This window comes from Streptopelia decaocto, assembly GCF_964273445.1.
Source record: "Streptopelia decaocto genome assembly, chromosome: 9".
Taxonomy (NCBI): domain Eukaryota; kingdom Metazoa; phylum Chordata; class Aves; order Columbiformes; family Columbidae; genus Streptopelia; species Streptopelia decaocto.
In genome coordinates, this window is record NC_138664.1 from 16,547,009 (window position 1) to 16,567,365 (window position 20,357).

General features: G+C 37.2%; 1 protein-coding gene across 1 annotated transcript in view; it reads right to left on the bottom strand.

Moving 5' to 3' along the window:
• Window positions 1–20,357, bottom strand: part of LOC309444002 (annexin A2) — a 62,553-nt gene that overhangs the window by 34,149 nt on the left and 8,047 nt on the right. Inside the window, exons 8-14 of the mRNA XM_082061474.1 lie at window positions 19,544–19,728; window positions 18,117–19,059; window positions 15,914–16,092; window positions 14,333–14,462; window positions 10,235–10,319; window positions 10,085–10,135; window positions 8,768–9,023 (exon numbers count right to left, since the gene is read on the bottom strand). Coding sequence (XP_081917600.1) covers window positions 8,768–9,023; window positions 10,085–10,135; window positions 10,235–10,319; window positions 14,333–14,462; window positions 15,914–16,092; window positions 18,117–19,059; window positions 19,544–19,728 — 1,829 coding nt within the window. The remainder of the gene's footprint in view (window positions 1–8,767; window positions 9,024–10,084; window positions 10,136–10,234; window positions 10,320–14,332; window positions 14,463–15,913; window positions 16,093–18,116; window positions 19,060–19,543; window positions 19,729–20,357) is intronic.

Sequence of the window (20,357 nt, forward strand, 5' to 3'; positions counted from 1 at the left end):
GGAAATGACAACAGATTTTTTTCCAAGTAGCACGTGCAGCTATGCAGTAATTATGCCTCCTTTTCATTTTATTACTCTTGCTATTAACAAAGAATATCCAGAGAGCTGCATGAGACTACTGTGCTCCTCCTGTCAATCAAGGGAACAGAACCGCACAACTGCAGTACTGGATGCATTAACTACGTGGTTCTGAAATCAACGGGGTTTGACTGCTGAGGTAGCGTTTACCACGGCTACATGACCTGCTCAGCAGAAGGGAGAAGAAGCAATGGGGTTCTGACAGCTACTTCCTTCCCTCTTTTTTAAGCTCAAATGTAACCAGACTATTAAAATATTTGCTGAAGTGCTCTGTCTGCCAGGTAGTATAGCCCACAATAGACAGATCGATGAGTAACTTGTTTCAATAGCATTTTTATTGCATCCTTCCTGTTGGGTTTTTTTTTTTTTTTTTTTCCTTTTTATTGCTTGCGTAATGATTTGGTAGGTGGAGCTTTTGAATGCAGTGAACCATCAATTGCAGCAGGCCTGGCACAGGATGGCACTCACACTGATCGCCGAACTATGGGATAAAGAAATCTTAAAGTCTGCATTATGGTAAGAGCCATGAACAGACCTGAAATATTTTCAAGCTTGCATCATTACTCCAAATCTGATTTCCAGTGACAAAATGAAGTTCTAAACAAAGCATCAATGAATAAAATGAGAATATTTTAAATAGTTCCTGAAAAATACACTAGAAGCATTCATCTCAGAGAGAATTTGGTTACATTGATTATTAACATGGATATTCGCACATTTATTTACAGAAAATCCGTATGTTCTTCTTTCTACACTAAGGAAGCCATCACCGCTACCAGAAGGGAGAATTGACAGGAGAAGAGCCAGGGAATCTCACTCAGTGAGACCAGCTATGCTGCATCATTCCTTTAAAACTATGGCATGAATGCACTACAGTAACGGCTGTGGTAGCAGTAAACCTTTGGAGAGGCAACATTAACAGCCACAGGCAAGACTTTGTTAGATGTGCTGGTTTGACTGAAAATGAGTTTATTTTCTTTCATGCAGTTAGAAACCTTTCTTTGTTGTAGCTAGCACAGTCATTAGTTGGATTTAGTTTGAGAACAAGGAGACAAGACCCCAGGACAGAGTTGTCTGGGAGCCAAGGACGTTCTGAGCTCTGCCCACAGGTGTGAGGTGGCCAGCGAGGAGTCAAAGATGGAGCAGCCCTTGACTGACATCCAGACTGATCAATAAGAATATTCCATGCCATTAGTGTAATGATTCATATTTAGGGAGAGTTGGGATCTTCAGGTTAGTTCTTTTTCAGAGCTGGGAGGAAGACCCGTTTGAGAGTTTCTTTAGTTCGGCCTTTTGCCATCCTGCTGTTTACAGAGGCCTCTGGGCTATTTATTGAAATCTTTTAATCCCTAACAATAAAAAGAAAGGCCAAGTTTCATCTGAAACACTTCATGCAAAACTACCATGATGTCTTGTGGAAGAATGAGGCTTTCATTGCTTTTTTAGTTTTTGCTCACTGGGTAAGCATCCTACCCCACAGAAGAGATAAGTATGGATAGTGAGGAGTGCTCTGAAGTCTGCACTAGGGCTGATACTGTTTAATAATTATTACACTGAATTATTCTACTATATAGAAATTTGCAGTGTACTCTCACAGTTCCATGAGAACAACAACAACAAATTTCCCCTGCAAGGTATAGGACAAAGGTGTCTCCTCAGTCTCAGAGCTAGACGGGGACTGGCTTGCCTTCAAGACATAGCCATAAGAGCAAGCAGCCTTGAGCTTATCTACAGAAGACCCTCATAAGGCTCAGAATGGCTGGAATCAGCTTTTTGTCAATGACAGTCCTCCACCTACAAGCCAGATAGGGTGAAATTCAAATGCTCTGTGCTTAAACCAACTGTCACCTCACCATCAAAAATGTTTTCTGGCATTGAGAAGGAAATTTAAGATATATAATGCAGCAATCTATCTTTGAAAACATTTTTTTAATGCAATAATTTTGGCATAGAATAATGGACTTTGAACTTGCTAACAAGATTTAAGAATCTTTGCAGAAAAATACAATTTAATAGCAACTGAAAAAAAAACCAAACATACTTCTAACACAGAGAAACATAACATCAAGCAATGATAGTGCTTCCTGGAAGGGCTGTGTCTGCACTTGTAAGAAAAGCTGCATTTTGTTAAAGAAAGCAGCAGCTTAGTTATGTAACTTCTCAGAGAAGCACCTGAGAAAGTTATACGTCCAGTCAGACTTAGACAGACTGAAAATGCTCCAATCCTTCTACTAGTAGAACTAAAAGTAGCTTTAATGGAGGTCAGCACTAACCAGGCTGAAATACCCCATCTGGACTGATTTTTATATTCTTTTGGAGATAAGTTGCTATTTAAAATACAGGGCAAGCAAATCTGAGGTGAAAGAAGTACCTCTTCAAATGGTTCACTGGCTGCTACTGAACTTCACTGCATGGGGCTGGCCAGAGTCAGTACCTGTTGGCAGCTCCCACCTGCCAGCACAGGAATGGCTGCCTGGTGACCTGGTCCCAGTTCTCTGTGCTTCCAGCTGCCAGGCTACAGGAGAAGACAGAAAAACCACAGTAAATCTGTTCCTAACATATTTTACATATACAGTGCTTATTGTATTCCTAAAAGGTTTTGCAGTTGAACAAAGAAGGTGAAGAGGTTTAGCCAGTCACATACAGGAATAAAAGCAGTTAGTAAGTGATTCATTAGTGCACAGTGCCAGTCAAGTTTGAAAATATTTATTACTGCAGAAATAAAGCTAGATTTCACAACCAATAACCCATGGCAATTATTCATGCTAATGTAAAGAACTGATAAAGTTCCATGGTTTTGCATGTATGCCAACCAATAATCTCAAATGCCAGGTAAGAATTCCCCCTCCACTCCTCCGAAACTAATTCTAACTGCCTGAATGTGATACAAAGCTATCAATTTAATCTCTTAACACCAGTGAACGGAACCAGACTTGATATCAATGATCTTATACAGCATGGTTGCCCATCGCAGCTATCATGTTGGATTACAAAGTTACTCATTAGGCAAAGTAACGAACTCACATTAGATTTTAGTCCATGACACTTCATAATCCTGCATTTTTATTCCACCAATCACAGCATGTTGAAAAGCAAAGCAATGTTTTCGGAAAGGGGGATATCCGTCTGCAAGATGATCAAGAACATATTGTCTTAATGCTATATTATATTGTCTTAATGCTAGATTATATTGCTAAAAGGACAAGTTTTAGCCTGCATATAGTGTTAAGATGAGCACCTCTCTCCCCCCAGAATCTCACGGAGTAAGACCTTATCAGGATGTTGCAGACTACAAAGACAAATACATTAAGAATTTTAACCCTATTATTACTCCTGCTCAGACATAGTAAAAGGCTGTGATGTGAGCTAGAAGAAGGTAAAAATCATCAGCAGAAACAAACTACTGTTTACCTTTCATGTCCATGCAGATCTGAAATGCATAAGACGCAAACCCAACCTACGTTTACATCCAGGTGCAATCCAAGTGATGTGGTTCTGTACCAATATTTCAAATCCCTCCTCTTGGGGAACATCCCCAAGATTCGTTTTCACACCCTCAGAGTCATGGAGAATCGCAATTTTCCATCTTCCATCAGAAAGCTTGTTGTGCTACAACTTGTGTGTAAAAATTGCAATTCATGTATGAATTTTATGAATCTACGTGCTGCATGGCCATGAGAAAACGAACAGGCCACCGTTCTCGGTAGCATGCATTCTACAGAACTCATGACAGTCAAACACCACCACCAGCCTGCGACATGTGAACAAAACCAGAGTCTTTCAAACAACTAACTCATCTTAGAGCAAATGACTTCAGTCCCATTTAATGCAAAAGAGATAAAATAAAACGTAAGTTAATTAAAAAGCCATCTCGTGTTGTATATGAACTCCAGATTCCTCACCTATTCTAAACAGATAAGAAACCACCATGAGTATACTACCATTAGCAGTATAACAGCATAGTATAGTAGTATACTATTAAGAGAAAGACTTAGTATACTACTATAGAAAGAGAATTACTATTAAGAGAAAGTCTTTTAGGCATATAGGTATATGGGCAAATAGACCATGAACTTTAACAGATAAGAAACTGCATTGGGAAACTAAATTCCATACAAGTCTGGCAAAAGCTTTTATATATACAAACTGAAAACTGCTCTAAGCCCCCACATAAAGTTACTTATCTGGCAAAAATGACTCACAGCTAAAATATTCGTATTATGAGAGGTCACTAAGTGCATTTAGGATCTCATATCAGGTCTACTCGTAATTTGCAAACAGCTCTACCCCAGTTTAGCTTGCCATTAGCATATTAATGCAGCTAAAAGTAGCAGTGGCCAAAAAAAGAATTACCTGAATACTACTTTAAATCTATCTAACAGTGGGGAAAAATATTCAGAAAATGCTTTATATTTCACAAAGAATATTTTTTTAATAATCATTCATTGTTTAAGCGTGCTTTTAAATAAACCGTCTTCAGGATTGTGTAACATGTATACCCCAGTAAGCAATGTAAATACTTTATGTTTACTTTCATGACATTAAAATGTGTCATGTCAAGCCCTGGTAAGCAGAAGAATGCTTGATCAGATGTTTGTACTTGGCAACTTCCTTAGTCCAAATAAAAGACTCAGAAGAAAATCTTCATGGTGGTTGTTTTTTGTGTTAGCAGTTTAAGCGTACAAACAGCTCTCCAGAACAACACACAAACAAAAATTGGTTCAGACATTTTGAAGTAGTTGTGTTCTCTAAAAGGCCAAAAAAGGAAAATAATTTATTTGACTTATTCTTGAAGCTTTCAAGAATTCATGAGCTCATCTAAAAACAATACTCTTAACAAAGGAAGATATAAGCACAAATCCAAAAAACACACAACAAAAGTAATGACGGAGAAGATAATTTTCAAGCTTCAATTTTGAGAATTGTTTCTGTTGAAATTCTATTTGATGAAATACTGAAAGTACGTACCACAAAACAGGTGTAATGCAGAGGAATCTTCCCACACAAGCAATCATGTTAGGTACAAACACATCAGAGAACACAATGCCTTTATATACTAACATTCAAAACAACTTTAATTTTTCCACACAACACATTCACTAGAAAACCGTATGTCACCACAGTGCTTGGCCTTTTCACAAACAGGAGGTATTCTCTTTTCCTAACTTCCCTCTGTCAGTTTAGCTCTACATTTCAAGCAAACCACTGATGTGCAGTGTAGTCCAGTTGGGTCTTTGGAACGATGACCAAGGCCTTGATCCCATCACTTGTTCCTCCAGGCAAACCTAAATACCTCAGGTAAGCACTACTGCATAACAATGTGAAATCTGAGATGAGATTTAGGCTGTAGCTGTTCAGTAATACAATAAATAACTCCATACTTATTTTTGAAGACACATCAGAAATCAAACCATTTTTGGCAATTGTTTTGGGGAAACATAAAAATATCTATTTTATCTGTTAAGCCATAACTTGTAAGTTTCCTTGTGCAAATTTATGGCGCCTATTATTCAAATATACACAGCTTTTGTTCCCCAAACCTCATTTCTTACAGCATCCTAAAATGTATTTTTCTAAGTAATTAAAAAACTGGTAGACACTGCATGTTAAAAGGATTAAGTAATTAAATCCAAGTTGTTCCCCTTATGCATAACACACAAAGTAAAATATAATTTAAGAATATGTCAGAATAAAAAAAATTCTGTAAGAATTAAGCTGAAAAGTTATTTTTATTGTTGTTACATCGTATCAGATATTGCTGTCAACCACTGCTTCATTTTTCAAGCTGTAGTTTTGCTAAGAAAATCATGAGACCAACAGCAGATGCTTTCGTCCCCTACCCTCGGCTGCAGTCACTTGCCTTTTCTTCCTCTGACTGAATCTGAGATTTTTCACATGAAAAGTGTCCACTGAGGTAAGAAACAATTAAAGGTTTATCGAATGCTTCAGCTGTGGAGCATTTCCCCTGCCAGCTTGTTCTGGCCCCTTTGAAGCTGCAATAAAGCCTCAGATTTTTTGTTTCGTCTTGTCCTTCTCCAGGCCACACTTATCACAGCATGGTTCAGCTATTCCTACTTCGGTTGCATTTTGCTGTACTTCATTTTTCGCTTTTTGTTCATCATGCGTTGTTTGCAGTAATTCTTCTTCAGCTTCTTTGTAGCCACACCTTCATTTCTAACAGGCTTCCCCCGACTGCCTTTTGTTTCCATAGTTACTGGCTTTCCCTCACAGGGTGTGTCCGATTGCCCTTTCGCCCCAGTCATCTAGACACATGGGGAGAGAGAGAGAGAAAAAAAAAATAGGACTAGCATGTGAATAATCTTAGGTCTGTACTAAGCACAGACACATACAGCTACCTTCAGGGAACTGCCTTTTACTTCTCGTCATTCCAACCAGACTCAGAGGCCACATCTGGACTGGGCAACAGGCACAGCTGGTCTTCCCATCACCAGGGGGGTCTGACCAGTCCTGCCTCTGTCTCGCCCAGGGGCCTGGATTTCCTTCTGGCAGAACCCAAAGTGCAGGAGGGAATTAGGAAGAGATGAACAACTCCAGTTTGCCCTGATATGAAGTCACGATGTGGCTAAAACATATAACTGGGCCTAAAAAGCATCCCACTGTGCACTAAGCTAGGCAGAGTTAGCATGTGGCCTTTACACAAATGAGTAAATCTATGCCGAAGAAAAATAACGCTTGAGAATTTGCTTACTTTTAAAGTCTTGTACTAACTGTTCAAAATATTAGAACTGAAAGTGAAATCTTTGGGAAATTTCCAAGGCATAATATGCATTACTTATTCACCAGCACAAATTACAAAGATGATTAGATTATTTAAAAAATTTCCACAACATTTCTGTAAGAATTTCTTTAGATGCAGACAATTTTTCTTCCCAAATAATTCTATTCTGTTTTAAAAACAACAGCAACAAAAACAGATGCTACTGACTTTTAGGCCATATTCATTTTTACTTATCCTAATGACGTCTGAAAGGCAGATCATATTCAAATATCTAAAACATTTTTAGATTTAACTGCACTCCGAAGACATGCAGAATATAAATGCCGTGTAAGGGTGTTAATTTTCAGTAGAAAGGAGTAAGCCATCCACACACAATTTTATGTTTGTCTGAGACACAGAAATTGTGTTTTCTTAAATTAATGTACTCACATGCCTCTAGACAAAGTATATATGCACCTACACAAAATAACTTATTACTCTTATTTTAGAAACAGTATCACATACATATTGTTACAAATGTGTCACTCTATAGGGAAGAGCATACCAATAAGAATTTAAGTTTCTGTATGTCAGGGAAACCATGTGAATTACAATGGAAGTTTCCCCAAAGGTGAAGGAAGTCAGAGCAACAAGAAACAGGTGATCAATGGCATAGAGGGCCAAAAGGAAACCTTATTTATGCTGCAGAGAATCAGTGTTATCCTTACATGAGCTTCACTTAAAATTACAAACAACGAAGAACAAATCCAAGATGCTCCACCCTAGCCACTGAAATCAGGAATCAATATTAAGACAGGAAAGATTTCCAAGAGTGGCGTGAGGAGACTGAGGAAAGTACTTTAAAGAGTAACATCATTTGGTTTTCTGTTTCACCATACAATTATCCCACACCCAGTAATGTAAAAGCTCTGACAATTTTTTTATGTGTGGCTGATTCACTTACAACCTTTCTTGTCTGCATCAAATTTCAGGTATCAAATATTACAGTCGAGTGTTCATTGCCAGTCCCACAGAGAAAGCACTAATCTGGATCCCTCTCCTCTACCTGGCTACTTATTTTCACTAAGCTGGTTAAAATTTAATATCTTAGGCTCCAAGACATGTCAGTTTCTGCTAAAATAGCTCAACAAGGTTAAGACTTTGAGATCTGGGGGACAAATGAGAGGGACAAATGGAGATCAAGGTGGGATTGAAAGAACAGGAAACCAGGATAGAAGGCCCTTCCTGAAATTGTTTGAAGAAAAAGTACATGAACAAAAAGCACCATCACAGAGGTAAAATTAGAAAATCCTTATGAATAGAAATATTGCATCCGTTTGAGCTGTATTGAAAGCCTATAAATTAAAAAGCTGTCAATTAAGACAAATACATTCTTCTTGCTGTCCAGAAATATTAGTAGCTCACATTAAAGATGTAAACCTTCATTTTGAAAAAAATTTGCCATCAAACAAGGGTGGGGAAGTGTATTTTTTTTTTTTTTTTAAAAACCCACCTAATGTATCAGAGACAACTGCAATAAGAGCTCAGTGGAATAGACCCTGACAGTAGAATTCACCTTACCTGATTTTACTTGTCTGTAGCTGTGGTAACCACCTTTACTCCTGTAGTTATCAGAGAGAAAATGACAACGCTACAGCACAAGTTCTACAGTCTGCTTAAGAGGCCCATCCTGGTGTGGAGACGTATCTTACAAAATACTCCATTTCCCTCTGTTAACAGCACAAGGAGCTTGAACATCGTTTTTCTGTACTGTAATGTTTAAAGCTAGGAGAGATGAATCTTACCTGAAATATTTTTCAGGCAAAAGGCATTTCTGTTCTTGGTAGTGGATCTAGAACTCTAAAGGGTCTCTCTGACCCCCCCAGATGACAGACTAGCTATATATCCAAGGGACTGAAATAGATTATTTCAAAACTGCTCATCTGCTTTTCCATCAAGCGTGATACTGACCTGCTGTTTCCACATGGCTTCCTTGGGTGCAGGTGGAAAGGTGCATGGAATTCTTCCAAGCCTCTTGTGATAAGGCAAGGGGACGCTGGGATCTAATGGCACCCAGGGGACTGAAAGAGTGGCAGGTACGGTAGGCAGATCACAGTGAGCTTTATGCAAGTTATAGGATGTTCTCGTCTTGCCAAGAGAACTCTTGTAGATTGCAACTGATGAATCTCCTGCAGCATGAGTCAATAAATAAGAGCCCTCCTGCAAGCTAAAAAGATAAAGTTCAAAATGAAAATTATTATTTAGATGGTTTTGTTGTGTTTCATTTGATCAGGTTAGCTACCAAGTTCTTTATGGAAAAGCAAAACATCTTTAGATATTTATTTATCAGTCCCTGTTTTGTAAAAAGACTATGGACAAAAAAACAGGAATTACACGATGTTGATAAATACATACTAATTCATGTGTTCACAATGCATTTATAATGTACTCATTTATCATTGATGTACAGATTGTCATAATGTTCAGCAAAACATTTAAGCATACACTGAAAACCGTCCATATTTGGTAAATTGTAATTCTTTAACCAGCACCTTACAAAGCATAATGCACATATACAGACACAGATACACAGAATTGATGTGCTTTAAATCATGCAGCATTAAACCCGTTTCTGGGAAGATAAATGTCAACCAAGTGCTCATACCAAAAATCTTAGTCACAAATCACAGAAATTATCAAGTGCAGGAAAACTCTTCTGTAATTTGAATTAAGAGGCTTCACACACAGTGCAAGAAACCTGCTTCACTAAAAAAACTGAAAAACGCTTGCAGACTGAAAGCCTTGAAGTAGCTAAACAAATAAAGGAAGGCGCAAGAGAAAGGCTGCAATGTTGTACAGAGAGAGACATATGCTGCTGAAAGTCAAGCTAAGCAGAAGGGAACACAAACAGTATTTCTACAGATTAGGCAAAAAAAACCCTGACAAAAACCAGAAGTTCAAATTTTAAATGTCAGCCTACATACATGATATTACAACCCACTCCCGTAAACTGTTTAATCATCTCAGAAGTGTCCAGTCTACTCTCTTGAATAAGTGTTTCATAAAAATAAAGTTATTACTGTTTCGCATTAGTTATACAAACCCTGTAATCCTAAGTGTTTTTTGCAGAGTACTGCATTATGCTATGCTATACCTAAAAGAATCTGTAAAATATTTCATGTAACCAAAGAAATAAAAATCAAAGAGTAGACAGAAATCCTACCGAAGAAATAAGATGACCTGGGTAATGTTGCAAATAAATACAATGAACAAGAATGGAGGACTTACTCAGACACTTTCTTCAAAATGTGATGAAGTATATTTAATGAATTTGCAGGCCTGCATGCAAAAAAAAGAAAAAAAATTACAAAAATAGTAAATTGCAAGGCTTGAAGGGGCTCAAATTCATCAGTAAAAAAACCCACCAAAAATACTTACTTAATCAATCCAAGTTTTTCTCTCAAAATTCCTGCAGTAATCTTTTCTACCATAATAAGCTTTGATGTAAAAGCATCAATACGTCCTGAAAAATATTATTTAAATTAATAAACTAAAAATAAAAGCATAAATGCAAAAGCATAATTTACAGACCTAATAGATTTCAAATGGAATAAAAAATTTTGCTCTTTTACAGCATAGAACAGTAAAAAGTATTTCTCAATGTTGCACAAGAATGGAAAGTAACTGTATAGCTCCACTCCTTATCAGCTTCTCCTCAAATCAGAAACTTCTCCATTTCTAAAGTAATTGACAGCATAGCTGAGGGAAAAAAAACCCTATGAACTACTCATACCTAATTTATATTATTGTATCTTACATTTGAGAAGTGACTGATTGAAAATATTTGACATTCAATAAGCTACCTATACAGTAAGTGTTTATTTCCAACCCATTTTTCAAATCTTTATTTAAAGGCCAATATTATCCTAGTCAAGTGAAGGTAAAATAATGCAAATGCAAATAAACGAATAATGGTCAGGGTAAAATGTTCCCATTAATCAGCAAAGCTTATCGCAACTTTATTTACTGCTTTCATCGAGTACAAGTATCTTATTTGGGAAACATGTCACAGAGATTACTCCATTTGCAGATGCAGGATTTCCGATCTGAGTAGCAAGGGAACTTAACAACAAAGCCAGGTGCTCTACTAGCAAGAAGAGGACACCACTCCTAAGTTTGATGATAGTATCTCCGTTTTTGTGCAAACAAACACTACCTTTTTTTGAGATCATACAAACTAAAAAAATTCAACTTAATATCACACCTTGCAATCTCTGCAGGAAACCATAGTTACACTTCTGTTTTCTTTCTCATCTCCTGAGCTGGCAGCACTGCTGACTCACTGCGCTGAGCTACAAGATTCCTCCCTCAGCCACGCAGAGCAACACAACACTGAAGTACAGTGCTGGACAACTATGGAGCACAGATCAAGGTCCGAAGAACTTTCCATGCATACTTATTTGGCAAAACAAAAGATTGTTGAGACAGTCAATTAAGTATTTTCAAGATCAAAGAGCTCCTTAGCAATTTAACACTGTGGTCTGCCATGTGCTCGAAACTTCAATTTTAGAGGCTTCACTTAATATCCATACAGTCTCAGAACTGTCTGAACAAGAAGACAAGTTGTAGGTATCATGCTAGTATTGGTAAGACCACAGTTTTCAAACAGTTATTCCATATTTTCACACTCATACTGTGGAGTAAATTGTAAAAGAGCAGTAAGTCTATGGCTCTATTACAGCTGATTTAATTTTTTTTATTACAGGACATGATATTTCACTTAAAATCATTCAAATTTTAGCATGATCTGAGGAGCCGAGTTGGTGACATGCTGAAGATCCAATGCTGTGTTTGTAGCAGATTTGGGTTTTTTTAAAATAGTGGTGGGAGGGCACCTGCCCCACAAGCTGGGAATACTAATTTACCATGCAGGGCAGTGATGACCCACAGTAACCCTGTGCTTCCTTGGAGCACGCAAAAGGAGAACCCCTGTGGACCCCAGGCATTGCTCCTGGAAGAAGCGCATGCAAGAGCTGACAAACAAACACCGCCAGAATAACCAGGGTTTCTCAATCCCAATGACACTTTCTCCCAAGCACAAGAACAGAGTGTCAGCGCCGGGCCACTGAGGCCGGCCAGCCTAGGGCTCCGTGCCTATGTCACGGCCAGCGGGTATCTATGGAGGATCACCAGGGACACTCTGTATGGATGGGGACGGCTGGCGATGCCAGAACGACTCCTGCCGCCAGCCACCTGCTTTCTCCTGTGCTCCTGTGAGCCTCTACAGAAGGGATGCTGGCTGGGTGAGCTGTCTGCAAACTTCTGCACTCATGCCGTGATGTAACTGATAAGAGATTAGATAGACCTACATTCTTTCAGGTTTGTGTACTTCGTCAGCAGACTAGGCTTCTCTCTACAGTTTCACTATTTCCTCCTGCTTCTTGTGACTCTGGACATGCTAATAAAAATGTTGATAAAGTTTCCTATGGGGGGTTAAATCTCAGTGCAATTCAGTATACTGTTGTGCTTGCTTAAAGAAGAAAAAAAAAAAAAAGCTAAAAATGCTTCAATACTGTATGTTAAGAAATTATTTGAAATGAAAAACTGTGTGCTTAACTATCTCTTTGTGAGGATTTTTTTAGAGCAGGGAAAACCCACAGCAAATATTGCTTTTAAAATTTAAAATTAGAATCATAATTTCTGTTAAACATGGAGAGCAGACAAAGAAAGATACAATCAGCAAAACTATCACCTCAAATATTATTCACATAAACCTTATAATTTTATGATAGAATGCAAAGTTTCTATGTAAAAATTAGGAAAGAGAGAACTCAGCATTCCTAAAATAGTATTCTGATGTGAGCCACCAAGAGCAAAAGTGTAATTCAGTGCACAAGTGGAAAGGTTAAGCAACCACAGGCCACAACTGCTGCCATAACAACCATAAAAACAGAGATTTCTTTTCTACAATGAGAAAGCAAGGCAGTCCCCACTGTAAAACATTGCTTCACTGCACAAACAGGACTCTCCTCACTCTGTAGCAAGTGCCAAACATATTCTAAAATGCATTTTGACTAACAACTTTGCAGATTTTCTCTTTTAAGAACTTACTAATTACAATATAGTTGGTATCAGAGCTCTCTGTATACTAAAAGGGCTGTTAAAATAATATGGCCACATTCTTTACATGCATTATTTTAATTTCTCTATAGAACACGTTTCCTAATAGCATAAACCTTCCTGATATTTCAAATGTTATTGTACAAACATGAATACGGCATTTTCTACAGGACACGTGTTAGTGAAACTTTCCTTATCCCTCTGTTAACATTGCCATGCTTTTGAGCCCTTCCTTATTGCACTGTATTTTCTGTGCTCTGAATTACAGCTGTAATTACAGCTGAATTACAGCTGAATTACAGCTTCTACGCAACATTTGTAGTTTCCTGCTTCATTCTCACTGCACGTACGTTACTTTTCATTAAGCGATTCTATTACATTACCTCCTGTTTCCATCTGCTGCATGATACAGGACAAAGAGTATCAAAATCATCCCTTTGAGAGGGATGTTTCAAGTCATATCTCATATTAGGAAATTAAATTTCATGGGTTAGTTAGATACAGACAAATGGCAACCTGGAAAATGTGTTTAAGTAAGATCATCCAGTATGTGGAATGCCTGAAGAATATCATAGCTATAGAAAGAAGTTTTCAGTAAACTTATGTGATGTATTTTTCTTCTTCCTATTAGGAATTTCATTTCTGCAAAGCCAGAAAAATTGCCTTAAGTATGAGATACATGTACGTTGTTTTCAAAGCATGTAATTTCTCTTATTTCTGACCAACGGAACTCGCTTTGGCCCTATCTTTCTTGTTTTTCCTCATTCTCTTTTATCTTATCTGTCTACAAGTTATCAGTGCAGAAATATGAACATTATCGTTTCTTTTCAAATAAAAATACGTAACTTTTGACCTTTTCCCATACTGCATGCTCAAAGGCCAAGGAATCCGCGTCCCCCGAGCCACATACTCAATCCTCTGTTCATCTTCTGGTTTTGTATATAACAACAAATGTATTTAAAATGATTGCACAAAATGGTAAGACATATTTATAGCTCACATTTGAATAAGAAATATTTTTACCACACCTGCAACAAAATAATTCCTGTTGTATGACTCATTTAAAAAAAAAGAAAACAACCCTCCCCTAAAAACCAAAGATACTTTAAGTTGTGAAGGTTATAAAGTTCAGAGAAGTAAATTCATGCTTACTGATACATTTTTCTTTGAAAGGCAAACAAATGCAGCTCTTGAAAACAAAGATTACTGGATGCTATTCATCTAAAAACAAAGTGGAAATATCCTCATTCACCACCCAACAGAAATTTTAGACAAAACACTTAAGATAAAAGTGAAAACCAAGATTAGAAAGTTAAAATAAATAAGGACATATGGAATATACCTTTAATAAGCATTTTTGTCTTCTGTTATTCTATGAATATTCACACATGAATATTCAGACACACATGAACTCACCAATATAAAATAAGCATTCAGAATGCAACATACTCTCTGTCCACAACTGACACACTTCACTTTCCGTAAGAGCTTCGGCACCATAATAGGCTTGGTATTCTAGTTTTGGCAAGAGGAACATTGGAGTAAGCTGTAAAAGTGAAGATACAAGAAAAATCAGCACTTGTTGTAAAAAAAAAAATCCACAATTGATCTACATTTTGTAGTTGATAATCACTGGACTTCCACTACAGCTGAAGCAAGAGATTTTGACTGATGGCTCACATTCTATAAAACCCACAGTACAAACTTTGGACTACAGAGACTCTATAGAGAGGAAGGTGAAATGCGGGCCAAAAAAACCCACCAAACCCACAAGCCTATGCAGGCTTTTACAATTAATAAAATTTCACTGATAACTATTTTTTCCATGGGACTAAATTAATTTGAAGTTCACACTTCTGTGCTCTACTGCCCTCTGCAGGAATTTAAGAAAAAACCACATATTTCTGATTTGGTTATTTTCAGTGCAATCCTGCCATTTATTTCCCTTGGCAGAATCTCACTTGAAATTAGAACGTAATGTTCAGACTCTCAGTTGAAATTAGAGCCTAACCTTTGCATGTTAACACTAACAGAGAAAATATGAGCTTCTTCTCACTGACAAACAACAGTCTAAATTTCAGCAGTTTATTGAAAAATAAACAACAGTGCTCTGTTTCCGATTAGCAAACTAAGCAGCTATTCGCAGGCATTTATAAGCAGTGGATGAATAGCAAAGACATGGTATTTCTTCAAAATGAGATTCTGAGCATGGAATCTTAGCAAGTAATCAGAGTTACAAAGCTCTATTTCCATTTCAACAAAGCATAAACAACTCACAAAATACCTGCCTACTGTAACTCTGGTATTCTGGGGAGGGAGACACCAAACCAAATTTGTTGAATGATTCAGAGGACAAAAATTTGACAAATTAATAAATTACTGAGGATTCCAGAATAAGCTTTTCTTCCTCTGATGTTACAAGGAATATATGGATTACCCTTGCATTTAAAGCATTTTTCCCTCAGGACAAATGATTTGCTAAGATGAACACCATCGCCTTTCAAGTAGAATGAATAGCATCTCTTTTTATCTTTAAATGTGTCCTCTGTTGTTCATCCTATCTCCTATTTCTCTGCCTAACTAGGCATAATAGCGAGGCTGAATTCTGCTTGAAAGTATTTATGATCATGAACATTCTCAAGGCCTTGGGCCAAAAAATCTAATTACTGCATTAACTTTTACGAACAGTTCAAACTGACATTAGTTTACATAATTACCCATGCATATTACTGTAACACAGTTGTAGTAAGAAATGCAGAATCACACTTGCTTATCTTATTTAATCAAGTAGGTTTAAAGAGATCACAAGTTATTCTTCCCTCTCTCCCTACAGCAAATATTTACTTAAAGAAGACACACACTGTAAAGTTACAATTAAATGTACTAATTGTCTGAGTGAAAACACAAATGCTATGGAAGACTGGGACTCCCAGAGATGCCAGTTGAGCTTAACTGTTTAAAAAACAAAACAAAAAAACCTAATAGCAGAACCTGTACCTTTGGGGCTTTTTTCTTTTTATGGTATCGTGGCAATGACGTCACTTTTTGCACACTGCAACGCACAAGTAACAGCAGATCATTCAAACTGAATAGCTTATACACAAGGTTACCATCCTGAGGTGCTTTATACTGTGAAGGGTCTTCTTCAAGCATCTGAAGTTTATTTGGCAGCTTTGCTATAGAAAATTGATAAAACAAAATGACAAGTTTGTATACTCTTTACCATGAAGCTAATTAACTTTTTTTCTCTTGCGGTAGATTTTTTTTTTAATAGGATCTGTTTTGTTTCCTAAAATTTTGGGGTGAAAACCATCAAATAAGGCCCAAGAAGTCACTTACGTTTTACAAAAAAATTAAATTTTGAAAATGTCCACTATAACTTTTAAAAAAGATATTCTAAAATATTCCACATATTTTGTCATAATCGTTAGATACAAACAGAGCTATGAGACTCCACAAATGGTACTCAAAGGCTGGTATTTAAGCCATAGTCACTCAGCACAAAGGAGACAAAAATTTTATTTACAACGAATGCCAACTGAGAACCGTCATCCGTTCACCAGTCACTGAGATAACTCAAGCCTCAGGTTTGCGTGGTAGCATAAGCCCCTGCTCCAAACTGAGTTTGCTTCAACTTCAATACTAACATATTCAACAGAAACACCCACTAGATCTCCCGGCACGGCTTTGAGGTAGGTTAACAAACACCTCTGCATCCCTTAGAGATATTTTAACAAAACATATAAAATAAACAAGAATAAACTCCAACTTGTTTAAGACTACTTATTGAAAATTTATCCAGTTCTGGTTTTTGTCCTGCAGATATGTGGAAATATTTGTCAAAACTACAAATGGGTATGGCAGTAGTGTTATGAATCAATACATTTAACATTAAATTAGAGTATCTTTGAATAAATGTATACTATGAGATATTATCATCCAAGTGACCAGAAATTTTCTGTTAGTAACTTAGTTCTGGCTTTCTACAAAACAAGACATTCATAGAGGTTTATCAGTTTGCAACAGAACTTTCAATTTTAGAATTATGCTTTCTGTTCTTTCACAGTCACACTTCAGCATCTTAGCTATATTGGTTTTACTATCTCTATTTAAAAAAAAGAAAAAGATTCTATTATCGAAGACCTGAATTCCATACTCTGGCTTTTTAAGAGAAGGGAAAATAGAAAGAATACCATGCTGCTCAACCCTTCAAACTGAGGGAGGAGACATGGTCTTTTAGGGACAAATAAAATTGAGTTAAATCGATAAAAAAGGTAGGCAGTGACAACACAATTTCAACTAAAACAGAATTAGTTGCGTTGTTAACTCTTTCCATTACAGATTTAGTAATTCATTCATATGTGACAAATGGCCAGCTAGTCATAAAATACCAGCAAAACACGATTTCCCATCAAAAAGCATCAACTGGTTGGAATTAAGTATCTGAGGACAAGAGTATCTGTCCTGATGCAACCTGCTTGCTTCTGACATCAGTTGTACATGACTCAGAAGCAACTCAGGCATGTGAGGAAAACCTCAATGTTTGTGGTCCCAAGGATCTTCAAGACTACTAGTTCTTGGCTGAGCTCTGGGTGTAGCAAAGCCTCAATTTCCAGCTAAATGCCTGAAAACTTGGAGAGGTGATTTGTAAAAAGTCCTCATCAATCTTCTGGAACAGATTGCTAGGAGCTAAGAAACAGCAACTGAACTAGGAATCTCAGGATGTACACACCCAAATTTCAAGTTTTCTTTCACGTTTTAACTGCATAATTTGATTGCATTTTTCTTCTACAGAAAATGTAAAATAATTCCATTTTTGTTTGACAATAAACTATTTTTGCAGATCAGATTACTTAAATAATTGAACTTCTGAGGTAAAGTAACTCATTTCACTACCAAATGATTTCTTCCCCTTGCTTAAAAACCTTGTATATAACAACTTTTTATTTCTCTAAAGTAAAACAATATTTCACATTCACCTCTGTGGACAAACAGCTCCCAAAACACTCCCTTAAGTGTGCAAGACAGCATTTGTCACACAGAGAAGACGTTGTTAAAAAGAAAAAGTCACATCTCTAACGAAATGCAACAGAGGTACTATTAAGATGTTCTTCAGATGAAGGAGTTAAAATGTTTTTCTGTTATATTTTACCGAAATTTGGGAATTTTACTCCTTACACAATGAACACCGTTTACTCACTCTTTGGCACTCCCTGAAAAAGTGAAGTCCAGGTATTTCTAGATGAGCCGCTGGGATTTGAGGTGGGGGCTGGCACAGCTTCTGTGCTGGAGCTCACCAGTGGGTTTGGAGACTGAGGCACCTGGGCTGGCGCAGCATTAGAATTCTCACAGCTCACCACGGGCTGCTCATGAGCTTGGTGGGAAGGTGACTTGAGCAGTTCAGTTTGCATTTTCAAAATCTGTCCAACAGGATCCAGTTCCTTGGACAACTTTCTGGTAGGCTTTCTGGATGAATTTTTTCCCTGATCCATATCTGAGCAATCAGTCATGCCTGCTAATGGAATCTGCATGGGGGAAGGTGATTTGGCAGCCTCTGCCAAGCTGTGAGAAGCAGTGTTTGGTATAGTTGTTTTGCAACAATCAGTGTTTTTACGTTCTGTATCCATTATCAAACGCTCTTCATGTGTGGCACCACTGCATAAAGAAGTCTCACTTTTTTTCGCAGCATTAGTCTCCTTGTCACTAACAGCATTAGATAGAATATTTAATTTCATTTCATTGCCTGATACTCTGGTCATGACATGCTGTGCTTTGTTCAGTCCTACCTCCTCAGAATTTAAATTTTCATGAGATGAATTTTCTTCAGGATTGAAGCATGGAATGCCATCTAATGATGGAAGCTGCATGCTGGCACATGTTGAAACTCCTTGCTCAGAAATGGTGTTTTTCTCTTCTTCACCTCCACTATTCATGGTGGATGTGGTTTTTTTCTCTGTTTTTAGGCCATGTGATAAAACTTTAGCAGCGTTACTAACTGTAGGAAAAGTACTTTCCATTTTACAAGTTCTTGAGAGCTTGACAGCTGCTCCAAAAGTTTCCAGTTCAGTAACATCATCATCAAAGTCCATCCCTGTGTCAGCTGGAATGGGAATCTTCCTGCACTCATAGGTATCAGAAGACATCTTAACACAGGGAGGAAAAAACCCATAAAAAACAAAACACCACACAACAAAAAAACAAACCAAGAAATAGAATGTGTTAATCACAAATAAGACTCGGTCAAATTGAAAACATGAACAGCATTCTACAGTTCATATTTTGACTGCTGGAAGAGGAGGTAGCAACTGAAAAAAAATATTCCTGCGTTTAACGTGGAATATCTTAAGTCCTAGAAGTTGAAAGGCCTTTTCAAGCAGAAATAAGGTTCAGAAAACTTTTCCCACTTAAATAAACTGATAAAAATACATTTTAATGAAATAAACATTAAAGCTGAGATGCATTTAAAGGAACTAGACAGACATTTAAAAACATATGATCTGTAACTCGGTGGTAGAAAAACTACAGAAAACCTAAATTTTCCTTCATTATCGCAGTACAAGTAACTTAGGAATTATAAACATAGGTTTTTGGTTTTGTTTGTTTTTAAGAAGTGGTGAAGCTACATACATCCCACTGAAGCAGATTGTCCTCAGCTGGTTTGTCCATTGATATGTCAGAAATAGAAACGCAAGACATTTCAGTTGCTAGGAAGTCCATTGGAATTTCATGGAAGATTTGGTTCCTCTCTCTTACTGTCATTTCCTTTCTCAGCAGGGGTGAATCAACATAAACCACTTTTGCTGGTTTACTGCCTTTTCAAGAACAGAAAGAGATCGAGTTCATATTAAAGGAAAAAAGACTATTGGATAATTTAAATAATCTTTCAGCTTCTACTTGTGGTGAAATCCATTCTGCATTCCCACTAGAAGAAATTCAAAACTACCCTCTCATTCATTAATGTCAGAAAATAAAAGTATGTCCAGATATAGTGCAAATTGCTGGGATCCTGCAGCAGCAATCCACATCACATTAACAGTCAATGATTTTAAAAGCGGTTCTAGACAGAGAATTTGTAAGATAAGAATTTAGGATTTTGTCATCCCTTATACTGCATTATAGCACCAAATGCATTCTGCTGGGGTTTTTTTTTAAGCCTCATTCCCCAAAAGTGATGGCTACCGTTTATATTTTTTCTAATCAGTAACTATGTTTGGGTTCTGCTGCCCCACTCTTTTGTTTACACTTTAATACACACATGAATCATTCATAGATGTATCAAAAATAGCAGCAATACCCTACCCAATATTATACAGAAAGCAAAAGCACATGGTGAACATACTATCATTGTGCCAGGAAAAAAAAATACCTGTGGATTGGAAAAATCTCACGAGTGCAACAGCTGTATGTCCAAATTCCATGTTAACAGTGAAACCTCTAGAGG